Below are 16,703 nucleotides of genomic sequence, written 5' to 3' on the forward strand. Positions count from 1 at the left end.
AATCATCAAAATTTAATTGCTTTACTTAGATAGAAGTAGAGTCAGACCCGGATCTACTTACCTGCTGATCCCCCAGTGCGATGGGGGGGGGGGGGGGGGCATGAATCAAGAGGTCCAAGACCCAAGAAACCAGAAGAAGAAAAAATTAAAAAATAGACTTTACAAAACCATACTCAAGTTTTAGCAGTTGAAAATATTTTTGTAATGTTTTGGCGAAAATGTGTGAAAAAATTGAAACAGGGGAGATTGTAAAGTTATGGGAGACTTGTTTTCTTGCAGATAACAAGTCTCCCAAGTGCTTCAAAACAAAATGAGTTTCCAAAAATTAGGATTACCCACACAGCTACCCAGAAGCATTTAAACAAGTAAGTAAAAAACCTTAAAAGAATAATATTAATAAATAAATAAAATTTTTGAACAATTTTTATAGAAATAGTGAAGAAATCAAAAACGTTTAACAATCACTTGTCAAAAAAAATTTTTGGAGGGGGGGGAGGGTTAGAGCAATCGAGTGAGCGGTTATGGGCCCTGCTAGTTTTTGCAGGGAGGCCCAAAATTTATAGATCCGGGCAAAAGTAGTCTATGTTTTTCATAACATTTTCATCCAACGAGACAAGAATTTAACATATTTAAAGTTTTTGTAGGGTGCACAACAATTGATACATCTGTTAGGATGGAGTTGTCCAAAATAATACATAGTTCTGAAGAAATATGACTCATTAAATCTACAACAATATAATAAACTTTAAAGGTATAGGATCTTATAAGCAATAACATTTGAAAAGTAACTTCTGACATTACTTTGATTTTTATAGCTTGATATGTAACAATGAAATACTACTGTTCTTGAAACCAAGAAGGAAATTCCTTATAGATGTCTAGAACTAAAGCAGCTTCGGCTTCGTCAGGAACTTCTTGCCCTAAAATTGTACGGAAACATTTCTGCAGACCTTCGATTTGGTGCATATGTTCACTGTAGTTGGAATTTCTAACGAGATTCCTCACAAGGCATAGATATTCTAAGCGTTTCTAGAAAGAATAGAGTATTTAAGTGTTAATTAAAATATTTAACACAATTTCATACATTGCGTTTGGTAACACATTATCAAATTAATATAATTTGAAAAACATATAAATATTTAGATCATATTGAGAGAATTTAGGAAGCTACAGGAGGAGCTAAACACATGGAAGAAAAATTTGCATGTGTACCTGCTGTGTCGTATTTTTAACAATGAATCCTAATGAATCTTTGTCGTTTTAATGTTAAAATACAAAATGGTCATTGTACGTGAAAACGGCACACACACACACACACACAAGTGACAGTTCTCCTTTTAAATCAAAAACTTAAACTTTGCTCACATTACCTTTTAAATTACAACTTTTTAGTAAAATATAGGAGCTGATGAAAAATTGGAGCCAATTGGATCATAAATGACCGAACCCTGAACCTTAGGTTGGCCTAATGTGGGGCACTTAATCAGGGGCCCCATCCCCTCTCCCTAGAGCAAGGGAGCACCGCCTAAATGCTACCCCCCCCCCAGGAAAGAACTCCTCCCCTCCAAAGAAAGAGAAAAATAGCCCTCAAAACATTCCCCGTCCTAAAATTTTCAATGGCGCAGTTTGTGTCATGACCCCCTTCCCCTCCCTAGGTAGGCACCCCCAACTTACTTTATAAAATGATACATTCAGGGGCGCAACCAGAAAATATTTTTAGGGGAAGGCACAATTTTTTTTCACAACACTCTATCAGCGTTCTCCCTCTCTCTCTTTACATCAATATATATTTATTGTTATTATTAATATTATTTAGTAAAATTCCTTAAAATTGTATGAGTTTTGCAATTGATTCAAAAACTTCCAAAAACATTAATTGTTCTTATACCAGAATTGAAATCACGTTAAGAATAAACTTTAAAGTACTTGAAGCAACAGTATGGCGGTAAGATGTTCAAATTAATAAATGGAAAATCAATACTTGTTATTACTTTGATTACTATATTAATGAAATAAATCAAAATGCACACGAATTTGTATCACGAAAAGCTCCAAACTATTCATATTTTTAAGATCATTCAAGGAAAGAAAAAAAAAAAAGGAACACGTTGAAAATTGTTCAAATTAGCGTTCTGGGGGGGGGGCACAGGGCCTGCCCCCCCCTCTGGATGCGCTCCTGTATATATTAGTTTTCATAAACTGTATGCATGCTACAGGTTAAGAAGCACTGCTCTAAGAGACTCTATAAAATATGATTCAAATGAACAAAAATAAAAGTAAGCAAAGTTCTCGCATGAATCAGTACAAATGAACTATCAACATATCCCACAGGTTGGTAGTTAAAATGTATATTTCGAATTCAACATATCAATAAAAACAGTAAAAATATGTTTGAAAACTCTTTGAATTTATAACATAAGCAATAGAATTGCTGGTTGAAAAAAATTAACTTAGAGGTAACTAAGGGCGTCATTTTAAATGAGATGTTGTAAAAAAAAAAAAAGAATGGAAGAAGATATAATTTGAGTATAAGAATGCACATACCTTTTCTCCTGGTAATAGGTCACTTAATTGTCTCACTATTATGTCCAACAACACTTTAACATCATTTAAGTAGAACAGGTCGACTAACGTTGGAATGGAAAAGAAATCCATCATGAATTTCAAAACGGCATTGGGGCTCTCTACGTCAGGACATAAGGCTTTGGTAGGATCATCTGAAAATTAGTGTTATGTATCAAATTGCAGGTTGTATAACTTAATTTAAAAATATTACGCATTATAATGCAAAGCAGATCAGGGCGGTCATTCCAAGCTCGTCAGCTTGCGAGATCGAGATTTTCGCTCACGTGATCGGTTGTGATGTAGAAATGTCACAAAGTAGCATTCTAATGTACTAGAACTTAGCTTGCGACTAGTTTTGAGTAGATTAGAATACTACTTTGCAACATTTCTACATCGCAACCGATCACATGAGCGAAAATCTCGATCTCGCAAGCTGACGAACTTGGAATGACCGCCCTGTATATAAAAGAAGTTCTGCAATTCACAAACCAACTTTGTTTACTAAACAATATTTTTATTTATTTCTTCATAACATCAAAAACACTTCTGATTACTACAAAATTTTTTGAACATGAGAAACATAAACTACTCATTGAAAGTATCAAACCATAATTAAATGCATAATAACAATTAAGAAAGTTTTGAAATAAATTGACATGTACATAAATTTCTTTACTCGTTGTTCAAATCTGAAAGATCATGCCATTGTATCAAATTTCCTGAAAATTAAACTGAAGTAAAACAACTAAGCCTCTAGAGACCACTGAAAGCAATAAAATGTAAAAACAGCAAGAACTTTCTCTGATCATATTTTTTTTTAATTTCAAATATGTAACACAAAGCAAAAACTACTATGTCAATAATGCACCAACAATCAAATAGGCAAGCTACACAGCTATAATAAGGTATTTCCTAGCCTTATAAAGAGCCTATATTTCCTTCCAAGCTCTGTTAGAAATTATAGTGCTTTGTAAATGTCTGTTTGTCAATGCTTATGCAGCAAAAGAGTAGAAATGGTTGTGTAGCAAATATGCAAAAAAAGATTTTTTGTGTCACGCCCGTAACCACACATTTTCTAGATTTTATACAACTTCCCTTAATAATTGCTAACTAATATTAGATGATAATTATGTTGGATGTGAACTTTATCATTCCTTGTTTTTATCAAAACTTAAACAGTATTTCTGAATAAAATTTGAGCAACTGAAGTTGAGTGAACGTCAAGACCGTAACCATGGATTGGCTCTACTGTAGAAATCCAACTATTTGAATCGGTTCCAGAATTCCAACCCAAAAAATGAAAAGATGGAAACATACTGTGAGCTACAAAGTAATGATTCTATCTATGTCCTATTCCTTCCATGAAGCTAGTCAAACAGTTTACTGCGACCATGGTATTCAGCAAGCAATGTTAGAAGTAAGCAATTCAGCAAGCAAGTACGGAATGTACATACAATACTACCGTATATACTCGGGTATAAGTCGACTCCCTAATTTTAGGAAGAAAATTGGGAAAATCGAAGACCTGAGCATAAGTCGAGCCCTTAGTTTCTGAGAAAATTGGAAACGTTTTGTCACTAATTTTGAATATAAACGTTAAAAAAACGTAGGAAAATGTTGAAAAATGTCTGATTATTGCACTTTTACACAAAAAGGGTTCACTTCTGCGATCGCGACTATTGTAAAGGGTTCGATTTCGCTGTTACGATTTTTATTACTTGTTGCTTTTATTCTGAATAAATACCAATAAATTTCTGCGGTGCAGCCATATTACATTATTTTTATGAAAAAAACTGAGCATTCATTCGCGACTATCAGGACAATTCGTGAATACGGCGATTCCCGCACTTTTCGCGTAGTCGGCCGTTTACTGTAACTATTTTGTCTTTATTTCACAGTCAGACCATGTAAAATTATAGCAGAATGTGTAAGTATTTACTTCTATAGCATCTGCTTAAAAGAGTTGGACTAAAATTGGGAAAATGTTCACGTTTTCGAGTATTTTTTTTAAAGAATTGCTTGGGAATAATTTTTGGAAGTTCAGTCCCGCATTAGTCAACCCCCTAACTTTTAACCTCATTTTTTGAGCTAAATTTCTCTACTTATATGCGAATATATACAGCACTTGTTAAGTGCACTTAACATGCAAAAATGTTACTTTTTTGTTTGGTCAAACAAAAGCTCTATTTCTTTAAAAATACCTTTTTTTTAACCCTTTCAACAAGTTATTAATTAAATCAGATCCTTTTTTTGTAAAAAATCCAGACCAAATTTTTTATCTTCTTTAAGGGTACTGGTTCCAATTGATTATGAATAATTGGAATTCTACTGTAATCGGCAATGTGGCCAATTATGATCGATTACTGATTACTGCCGATTACTCCGTGCATCTCTAATATCTATGCAGAAAGAATTTTGACTTTTGACAGCAATATTTTCAATAATATTTAAAAAAAACATCTATTTGTCTAACGAAATTACTCTATTTAAAAAACATCTCATTTAGAAATATTTTATTAGTAAGATAAGAAACCAATTTCTTCCCTTTAATAATCACACTAAAGACTAAGTTTCATCAAATTCATAACTGCGACTGTAATATTTGACAGAGTTGCAAAATACCAAAATGCACTAAAAACTTCAGAATTTAGACTATGGCCAAATTAAGTTTTAAAAAATGTAGTTTTTTAAAGTTTTAATTATTCTCCACTGAACACCATTTACATTAAATTAATTCCTTTATTCTTAAGTTGAAGCTAATTAATTCATAATAATTTGTACAACAAAATCTTCAATTACCCTATAAATTACAGTAAAAACTTAGAAAAATTTGGCACATGGGAAAAGGAGCACATGTAAATGTTTTTAATTCTGAACTGCATTTACTAGAAATTAAAATATGGGAACATACCTTCTCTATTTATTAGAAAAACTAGTCTCTCTGTCAAATACTGAGCACACTGTTGTCCCTTTAATGTTTCCAAAACAAGATTCAACTGACCATCTTGGAAATGAATATTAAATGCAAGTATAATGCTCAGTAGACTATCCGCAATGTCTTCCTCCCCGTCTTTGGCTAACTCTTCAAATTTTTCAAATAAAAAGTGCAAAAACTTTTTATTAATAAAGTCTGAAACAAAAAGCACATTTTAATATCATAGATTTACTGTCGAAGTAACAAAATGCAATTTTAATTACATATTGTGTTAAAACCCTCTCTAAAAAGTAGGCTAAATGCAACTAAACGATAATTCTTTATTTAAAATTTAAAAAAAAACTACTACTTATACCTAACCATTGATTTAAAGTTTTAGTGCTTTTTTAAATAATTAAAATTTTAACTAATGGTACCATCTTTTAATATTGTTTATATAATAATTTAAAATTTCGTGACTAAGGCATTAGAAATACTAATTGCTCAAAGCTCAGTTCTAATTAAATTACTTACAAATGCCACAAACTTAATAGCTACATAGTCAATAAGTCTTTCCTTCTGAGTAACACAGCAAACACATACATACCGTATGTACCAGTGGGTGGTCTTTCTCCAGTGCTAAATATAACAGCTAACAGACAGGCAGAATTTTGGACTTTTTCTTCATCTAAAACAGAAAAACAATAAGAATTTACATTTTTTCCAAATACATAACTCTTTTCACTGGTCAAAAACATTACAGTTAAAAAACTTGCATTGAGGCAAAAAGTTACCTTCAAAATTGTCTTGAATGTCTCTCGCTAATTCCATAGGTAAAACTGAATTCAACAAATGAGTTATTACAGTCAAATCTAATTCACATAGCGTTAAGAAAACATGCAACATTTTTATTCTTAATGCTTTCCTCGGTTCCTGAAAAAAAAAAAAAAAAAGCAGAGATAAGCATCAATTAAGGTTCTTTAAATACATTCAGAAGAGTTAATTAAACTTTTTACATTAAAAATTGTTTCATTAATCATTAAGGTTTCATTAAATTAATGATTATGAGTCCTGAAAACAAAATGAGAAGGAAAGTGAACTAACATACATTAATTACCAAACAATAATAATCTATACTATTAATTTCTGTATGTCTGTAACCCTATCTCCTCCAGAGTGGCAATGTCTAGCAGGTCAATACTGGTACGGTTGGATCATGGCCCTACTTAATTCTTATTGGCCGTGACAATTGCTGAAACTCAAGGCAACAAAGAGGTTTCCATTACGTTGCCAATGATTGGTGGATGCAGGGGTTCCTATCAGCGCCTCTTGCGGTCCAAATGGGAGACAGCCAATTAAAAATAAACAAACTTTGAAACATTCATATTGATTGGTGGATGCATGAGTGATTGGATCATAGTTCCATCAGTTTAATACAGAAAAGTCAGAAATTGTCAAGGCCTATTAAGCGTCAGCACCATCTAGTAGGGCCATGGTTGGATGCAGGAGATCTAGGGGTAAAAAACATTAAAAACATCAATTGTAACCCATCCCAGGTAGACAACGGGGTTGGAGAGTGAATCGAGCAGGGGGTCAAGCCCCTTAGTAATAATAACAATACTAATCAAGTCTTAGCAAAATAACTTGCCATGAATCAGCAGAGAAAAAAATAACTTACAGCTAAATCCAAACTCAGAGCAAATATCAAAATCGATCAATCACGTGAATGAAAATCAGAACTAAGGGGCTGTCCTTAAATGATGTCCGACATCAGGGGATGGGGGGGTCATGAAATTGGGAGTTTGTGATAAGGGGGAGGGGGTAATAAAAAGTGTGATATCACACATTTTTATAGGAATATGTTAATGAAAAATAACATGACATGTGTGCCAAAGGGTACGGTGAAATGTGTCACTTTGTGATAAACAGCGGGGGGGGGGGGGGGGTCAAAAAATATTGAAAAAAGTGTGACATCATTTATATATATGAACAGCCCTAATGAAATCATTTCAGAACTACTTACCATTTGGTAATATGTAGCTAATAAGTTAACCATCTCATAATCATGGCATTGAACCACTTCCCGACTGATGCGAGGATTTGCGTCCATCTAAAGATAAAACAAAAGTGAGGATAACTATGTTTACACAATTTCATAATTTTACTTTTTAAAGCTTAGAAAGAAAAAGGCAATCAAAACATGCATTACAGAAATATGAAAACTGTTCTAGTTAGCAAGATGTGTTTTATCCTGGTTCACTAGAAATCACATACTTACAACATCTTAATAAAATAACAATTACATTTAATAAAATAACAAATACACTTAACAAAATGCAAAATTCATATTACAAACATTTTGAAGGTACAGTGAAATCTCGTTACAACGAACGTCAAGGGACTGCAAGTTTTGTTCGTTGTAACAGGAATTTCGTTGTAATAGAATTCAAATAATGTAATGGCAGTTATATAGGGACTGAAAATGTAGTTCCTTGAAACAGAAATTTTGTTGTATTGGCATTCGTTGAACGGAATTTCACTGTATATGTTTCATTTGAAGCATTTACTTCAATCTGTTTAGACTAAGAGAAGATTCCTAACAAACCAGTATATTATTTAAATCGACCAACAATGAGCTAATGTGATCTTCATCTTCATGAACAGGCCAGCTGCGTTGTTGTTCATCATTTTTGCAATACCACAACTGTTTGAAGATGTCCATGAGTTTTCTTTTGTCTTCACTGTGCACAATATTATCAGTATCTTCCTGAAATTGGAAAAGGGAAACATATTTTAGCATAATTTTGTCTGATGTGTTGTCCCCCCCCCCCCCCAAAAAAAAAAATCTTTGGAAATATTAACACTGAACTGTTACTGAATTAAACAGTAACACTAATAATTAATGGCAAAAAGCAAGCCCATATATTTTTTACATATATATATATATATATATATATATATATATATATATATATATATATATATATATATATATGGTTCAAATTTCACAAAAATTATTCAACTGGATGTTTTAGGTGGAAAATATTAACCATCCATGATAAACAGATTATTGTCGTAGATTTTGAATTCAGTCAACATTGAAATGCATAACTACTAAAACTTTTAAAAGCAGTAAATACAAAAAATAAAAAATAAATAAATAAATAAACAAAAAACACATCATAGTTTATTTTAAAAATATTTGTTAATAGAACAGCTAAACCTGAACAATGAAATGATTCTTATTAAATGATCCAAATAACTAAATTTATGGTTCAAACATAGTAAAGGTCTCCTTCCTCAAGCTAATTTCAGTTGTTGGATTTCGATTTTTTTCTTCTTTTTTTCATATTTGTATATTACTTAGTGTAATATACAAAAATTAAAAATGTGTACACAGTGTATCATATTAAGATATTAATACAATAAATTCTAAAATACATAAATTTTGGGTTTTACATATAAAAACTAAAATACATATTTTTTTACAATAATAAACATTAATGAAAAATCTAATCATATTGGGACTGCTTTCAAGCATGTCAAAAATTAAATAAATGTTTCTTAAATGTACACAACTTTCAAGCCTTTAACTTAAAAAAAAAATCGTTAACTCCCACACCAGCCAGCATGCCAGAAAAGTTGAAACAGACCACTTGCTATTTGTCCACTAACTAGCATGTTAAAAAATGCTAACTTTCTCATAACTTTGTTATTTTGTCACATTTAAGGTTATAAAATTAAAGACCAATTCTAACAGTTATAATACAATAGTTTAAGCACAGTCATTCAGTCATTTGAAATATGCAAAAAACCCAAACCAAGAATGAAAAATCAGAAAAAAAAAGTCAAAAGTTCTAGTTCTGTATATAATAAAAAATGTCATTTAACTTATTTTGGATGACTTTTATAAATTAACTGTATTTTGAGAACTGTGAAAACAGCTTTTTTCCCCCTTCTTTTCTTACAGAAACAGTTTAGGTGATAGAAAGTTAAAAGAAAATAATTGAGAACTTTGAAAATCACAATGAAAAAGAAATAAAACATAAAATAATGGCATTTTATCAAAGTCTTAAAATAGAAAAAGTAATAATCTATTTAAACAAAAAGAAATTTCCAAATCCTGAAAATACATACTTGTGCTACTTCATCTTTTAATGTTCTTTTAAGTTGACTCCACATCGTATTAAATTGAGGAAGTGCATCTTTAAATGTATCTAACATTACATTAATAGCTACTTTTGAATTTTCATGACTTAGCTGAGTTTTATGACGAACACCTTCTATTAGTGAAGGTATTAACCATGATGGAACATTAAGATCATTTTCATCCGTTTGCGTAGAACTATGGACAACTTTTAAAATGCTATCACAACTTTGAGATTCAATGATTTTATGGCTTTTTGTAGTGGATGCTTCTTTGACTGTGCTGACTACAGAATTTGGTCCTAAATTCAATGTATTTTCACTTTTCTGATGAACAGAATCATTTGGCACTGAGCTTTCCGATTTCTTTTTGGAGCTAAATGAATTCTTGTGGTCACTTTCTTCACATTTTTCAGGATCTAAAAGAGAAAAGTTCTTCAGCAAATGTATTTACAATACACAATAGCAGCAAAAACTTTAATCAAGGTTTGGAGATTTCTTAGCCTGAATATGAACAATTTACATAAGTGCAGTAATGTGCGATCTGCCCAAGCAAAGCTAGGGCACTCGAAAAATAAATTTTCATTTCTCATTTGTATGCTCATCATTGACAGGAAGTATCCCTACTAGCAAAATTTCTTGCATCAACCTTGACAGATCTTGATATTATACTGACGGCGTCAATATTAACGTGTTTCATACTGCATAAAGCTCGCATAAATATTAAAAAGCAATATTGCAATAACAACACGTATGCAACATTGCATTCATCTTAAAATATCAATATTGATATTACCTTACAATAACAACATTGCATACATGTTGATGCCGTCAAGATGATATTGATTTCATGCTGTCGCCGTCAAGGTAATTAGTACACAATAGAACAGGTGGACCTTTGTTGATACTTGCGCATGCGCACAGTTCTTTCTACCCAGAGTCCCTTGCATTGCTGGCACATCTTCCTGCTTTGACCTTCGATTCAGTCGGTTCAGAGGAGCTGCATGTGGCGTTGCATTCTTTAGGCTTTGTTAAGTTGGTTGCTTAGTTATTAGAGTGGAATTGTATTGTTTTAGGAAAAACTTATGAATGACTGATAACTGCATTTGTTTATTAATATAATACTAAACAAGTCATATTGCAGACGATGTGCGATCAATGTTAGAAATGGCCGAAAATAACTTTTTTCGTCCCTAGGCTTTGAAACAAAGGACATGAAACCCAGAATTTCGTATTATCACTTCAATCTCGGGTAAGATTAATTTTATTCAATGGTTATTTATGTTATTCTTTAAGATAAATTCATATGTTTTGTCCATGGGATATTTTCAATGCTGACATCCATTTGAAAACGTACTTTGTTGTATTTATTTATTTATTTATTATTTTGCTACCTTTACTCTTAAATGTGTTAAAAAAACTTCCGTAATTATTCCTAACTAGGCATTTTATGTCTTTATAATACAATTAGAAGCATGAATTTAAAAAATAAGTCAAGTATTACGCAAAACGAAGAAACTTCTATTTTTTAAATTAAATTGCGAGTACTATTAATACCTTTATATGAATTTCCGATCAGATGTCAGCTTTAAGAAAATATTTTTAGGCTAGAAAACTATCTTGAAGAATAACAGAAATAATTAAAGAATGAAATTTAATTCTCGAGTTTAAAGTGAAAATAATACAGATAAATAAATGGATAAAACACCTTGCAAACGTGCTGATTTCATACTGTCATGTCAATGTATCCTGACATTTTCCTGTCATATCAATACATATGCAATATTACAAAAGCAGCCTATATTGATATTTTCCTGATATTATGCTGCATACACCTTGTCAGTCAATATTGTGGCAGCCTGCTGACAGCATAAATGGAGTAACACAACAATATTGAGGCAGCATTAATGCAAGATGATTTTTCTTGCATGTCAACCTTTATGCAATACTTAGGCAAGATATTTTGCTTACTGGGATGAATTATAAATTTTTCTTTTTTCTTTCACTGAAAATAAGTTAAAAAAAAACATCTAGTAGTAGTTCTAATGGCAAATTCCAGGGAAATCGTATCCCCAGGCAAGGAAAGAGAAATCCACCCTGCAGCCCATGCATGGCAAGAAATGAAAAGATGTTGCCATGACAACACAGTGACGCTACCACTCCTATCCAATAATAAGAGACCACTGTTGGCGCTTCTTCAGATTCAAAACCAAGCAAGCTGTTCCTTGCATGAGGAAGCAGATTTGCCAGATTGGCTTATTTTGAGCCAAATTGGAGTAATTTGGCTTTTTTTTGAAAGTGACTGGCTTGAAAAAATCGTCTGTCTTCTAGGCTTTTTTTAAACTTTTTTTTTTTTGTATTTTGAATAGTTTTAAACAACCTTTTGATAAAAGATAACGATTTTTAGACTAAGATTTGTTTTAAGTTCTTCCTACCTTTAAAAAAAAATATTTGGTCTTTTTTAATTGTGCTTCAGCTTGCTGTTCTCATTTTGATGACGGATGTTTTTGTCTTCAATATAGAAATAGGCGATGGCTCTTGGTAGCTGTAGCATTTATTATTCCAAGATGGATGAGCTGTTCTCTATCCTGGAATGCTGATCTTTCATGCAAATACTTTAGATAGGTTTCCTAACCCTATAAGTGGTGGCGCAGGTGCACCTTCCGAATGAGTATAAAAACCTTTAAAGCTCCATACTGCTAAAAATTTCAATGTCTGAGTCTGCGCCACATAGGCTCCCCCCCCCCTCTATTGTTATTTGTGCTTAACCTATTATTATTAGAAATATACCCCTAGAATATACTCTTTTTGAAACAACTCACCCAACAAGTTTTTCGATTCTGTAATAGAATATTTTGCTGCTAATGAACGAATTCATTTATAAATGAGCTGTTAAATTAAATGCAATATTTCTTTCTAAAAACTCTAAATTTGGAGGTATTTTAGTAGTATTTTATAATGCTGCATATTTTTGACTCCAGTTTCAGTCATTATTTGTTTTTTTCTTAACGTGTTGCTATTATGAATTTGTAATGTATTTTTGTAATTAACATTTTTTGTATCACATATTTGTTTCTGCTACTACAGGGATCAAAGTGACCAACTGACAAAATATAGGACATTTTTTGAAAAAAAATATAGGACATATTTTGAAAAAATATAGGTTTTATAGGACGCCAAAAAAATGATTAAATTTTGCATACACTTCATAAAAGTCTTTTTGATACATCTTTTAGTGCCACTGATAAAAAAGTATGTATACAAAAATTGTTAGACACACCATATTGATTCTATACTGTCCGAATATGAAAATTTAAATTTCTCACACATAAAAAAGAAATAAAAACTGATAATATTATGGGAAATAACAATTTATTTTAATAAAAAATCAAAATGGTTTAGCAACAAATTACATAGAACTGCGTGACTTTTTTAAAGCAGTTTTTAAATTTTTCATTAACAGCGTCTATTACGGCTTGCCCAGCCTCAATGTCAATCATGCATTTACATTTGAGTCCTAATGTTTAATTTCGTATTCCCCTCATCTCTCATTACCTCAGCTGAATTAATGCTTTCCTTAAATCCTTTCAGTTTATCTCAAGAACATTTTGTTGTTATATCATTTACTTTAGAGATTTTATATTTTTCCTTCTTATTTCTTTCAGAGTTTTTTTTTTTCTTTCTGTTCCTTATATTTCAAGTGTGCTGCTTTGCACAACGGTGTAATTTTTTAGAACTTACATAAATATTTTCCAGTGTTTTACCAAGTCTTTTATCACTATGAGAGACAACAATTGTGTCTAAACTCATGTTTGGTTTGTCACTAGCCACAATTCTTTCATTAAGCCTCTCTCCTTTTGGCCATAAGAGAAATTCAGGACAGCCTTAACAAGTTTAATCAAATCAGGTTAGTGCAGCTTTTCATCCTTCAGGTTAAAGATAAAATTCCAATGCATATTGACGGGGTTATCTGCTACATTCTCAGGAATAACTTCGTCATTGATGCACATTAGGGTGTATCCACAAAAAAAAAATGTTTTCTCAACTTACACACCCTCTTTCATTTTTCCTCTTCGTAAATTTTCACTAGTTTTCCTTTTAAGAGCTTGTTTTTTCAAGAGGTATGGCATAACTTTCAATGAACGGTCACATAACTTGTTATGCATAAGGTGTAGAGTTCCTCTGGGGTACCAAAAATATAGGATTTTTTTTTTTAGAAATATAGGATTTATAGGAAATATAGGATGGTTTTTGACCTTTTTTTGAAAAATATAGGATTTATGGTAAATGTAGGACGACTTGGATCCCTGCTACTAGAATTGACGCGCTTTACTCAGAAAACACAGATATACTGGTAAGAAGTATTATAAAGCATAAGTAATAATATGAAGACAATTGGACATTATACACTTGGGCACTGGCTCGAGCACTCGCTTGCTGCACCGCATGTGCATAGCATACGTGCAAAAATTTTCAATAATGAGCTGTTGTGTGCATCACATGACTTCCTTTTACCTCAATTTAATGTTATTTCCCTATTTATGCAATTTTAATGTGATTCCCTCTCTAACTCTCTAAATATCACCAACAATGGCCACATTGAAACCAGATTTAAAAAAAAAGAAAAGCAAAATTTGTCGCCAAGTTGGTGACAAAACTTGGCGATTAAAAGACTCACAATATATTGCCAAGTGTCCGCCAAATTATAACACCACTTGAGTTTGCATCGAAATTAACAATGAATTCCCCCCAAAAAGGTGCAAAAGACCCCTTTAGAAACACCCGAATGAAACCAAAATGGAAGGTGTACAACTAGACCCCACTAGGAGCCTACGTACCAAATTTAAACTTTTTAGGACATACCGCTCTTGAGTTATGCGACACACATACACACATACATACGTACATACAGACGTCACGAGAAAACTTGTTGTAATTAACTCGGGAAAGTTCAAAATGGATATTTCGGGCGTCTATACGTTCTTAGGTACATATGTACATGTGGTCGGGTCGAAAAAAAACTCAACATTCATTTGGGGGTGAGTAAAATGGAAATTAAGGCCGATTTTTGCGTGAAATTTTTTTTGCGAATACAATACTTCCTTTTTTGTAAAAGGAAGTAAAAATGTTTGAAACTCTTTTATTATTTTTAAGTATTTCACAAGCGGTTGTATCAAGAGGCATTAGATGTCTAAAAATAGATACAAGTATGTTACGAATTAACTAAGACAAATATCAAATGCTAAACACTTTACACAAAAAGATGTGAAAACTGCGAAGCAAAGTGCACCAAATGTCACAAGAAACCTGATATTTATCTCATGAACTTTGATAAGAATTTTACAGCTTGGAGAGAAAAGCCATGTTTGCGTATTAGAGTCATTTATTGCATGCCAATGTGTGCCTTAAAAATAATTCTTAATTCCTAAACATTTATGCCAAAACACATTCTCTGGGGAGAATCTGAAATTCCCATCTTCTGAGTGCAATCTAAGCAGGGCCTGATTTGGAAGTGTGGAGGCTCCAAGGCAACGAAAGAGTGGAGACCCTAATCAGAGTTCGAAAAAAAACATCATATTTTTGAAAATATCCGATACATTGATATATATCCGAATATTTTGATATATTTGTATATATCCGATATTTTCGACCTGTGAAAGTTAGAATATTTTGTAAAAAATTTACTGTGGGGGCCCCTTTGTTGTGGAGGCCCCGGGGCAGTAGCCCCGCCTGCCCTCCCCTAAATCCGGCCCTGAATCTAAGTATCTAGAATCCCAACCAGTACAGTGAGTGAGGTACTTAAAATTTCAAAGCTTATTGTATAGGTATGTTTTAGATCAGGGCTTTCAAAACTGGTCAGCAGAACAATTGAGGGTCCGTCGACCCTTATGAGGGTGTCTGCCACAAACCTTGAAGAAAAATTGTTGAAAAACGTTAATTTATATTTCAATAATTCTTTTGCATTTGAAAAACAGAATTTTCACTTTCAAAGTGTGAAGTTGTCTTTGAGCACTACTTCGCAATATCTAGAGATACAATGCTGCAAGATAGGTGATTGAGCCATTTTTTGCTTTGGCAAACCATGCAGTTTATCCTCATATGGCTATGAATGTTTGATAAACACCCAGTAGCAGAAACTTTCTAGCCAGTCTGCGATACTATTTTGGGCAGTTGAAAATAATCTGCAGCATTATTATCCGTTTTTTTTTTTTTTTGGAGTTTTCATAAAATACACAAGTAAAGATCAAGACTCAGAAATTTTCCAACTGGGCAGTGGCCGTTAGACCTGAAAAACTTAGTGGCCACCACTGTCGCCTAGTTTTAAAGTATAAAAAAAAGGGGGGGTGGGGCAGTTTTCACTACTTTCATAAAAACAAATAGAACTCTGTACACTATGAAAAGCAATTATTCAATACATATTTATTTAAATGTGGAAAATTTAAGTTAAAATACGTTTTTGAAAATTTTTTTTTCAAAAAATGAATAAATAAGTTAAATAATTAATGAGAAGTTGCAGGAAACTGCATTTTAGATCAATGTTTTAGTTTATAGCAAAGCTTCCACAGCAAATGCAATAGCACAAATAATAATAATTCACATTTTTTATGAAAATCATTTAAAAAGAAACATGATTTATTGTACATTTTATGTAATCTTCAATAGTTTGTTTTGTATTGAGGCAAACATCAAATTCTGTTTTTGGAAACTTAGGCAAGTAATAGTCTCGTCTATTTCCATCTTGGGAATGACCAAACATGGCGTCTACGCGAAAAATGCATGATTCTAATTAGATTTTTGAATTTGTTACATAAATGTAGAAATAAATTCAAAATCCTTAAAAAACTACGATTTAGATGAAATAGTCAGTTTTTAGCACATTAGCCTCTAAAGCAATGAAGAAAAGATATTATTCTAAGATAAAATTTTGCACTTTACAAAACAATTAAAAATTATACGAAAAAAATAGCACATTTTGTATGATTTTCAACAGTTTGCATTGCAATGAACATCCAATTCCGTTTATGAAAACGTAGGCACTTAAAGTGTCTTGCGTACCAACATCTTGGGAATGACCAAA

The 16,703-nt window shown here is 32.2% G+C and overlaps 1 protein-coding gene across 1 annotated transcript in view; it reads right to left on the reverse strand.

Annotated features, from left to right (window-relative positions):
• Positions 1-837: 837 nt before the first annotated feature.
• LOC129228656 (NCK-interacting protein with SH3 domain-like) overlaps positions 838-16,703 on the reverse strand; it is a 30,500-nt gene continuing 14,634 nt past the window's right edge. The window contains 9 exon segments of the mRNA XM_054863340.1: positions 838-1,029; positions 2,545-2,717; positions 5,477-5,695; positions 6,087-6,167; positions 6,274-6,412; positions 7,503-7,589; positions 8,085-8,246; positions 9,617-10,044; positions 13,390-13,509. Coding sequence (XP_054719315.1) covers positions 838-1,029; positions 2,545-2,717; positions 5,477-5,695; positions 6,087-6,167; positions 6,274-6,412; positions 7,503-7,589; positions 8,085-8,246; positions 9,617-10,044; positions 13,390-13,509 — 1,601 coding nt within the window.

The sequence above is a fragment of the Uloborus diversus genome, chromosome 8, assembly GCF_026930045.1.
Source record: "Uloborus diversus isolate 005 chromosome 8, Udiv.v.3.1, whole genome shotgun sequence".
NCBI classification, from domain to species: domain Eukaryota; kingdom Metazoa; phylum Arthropoda; class Arachnida; order Araneae; family Uloboridae; genus Uloborus; species Uloborus diversus.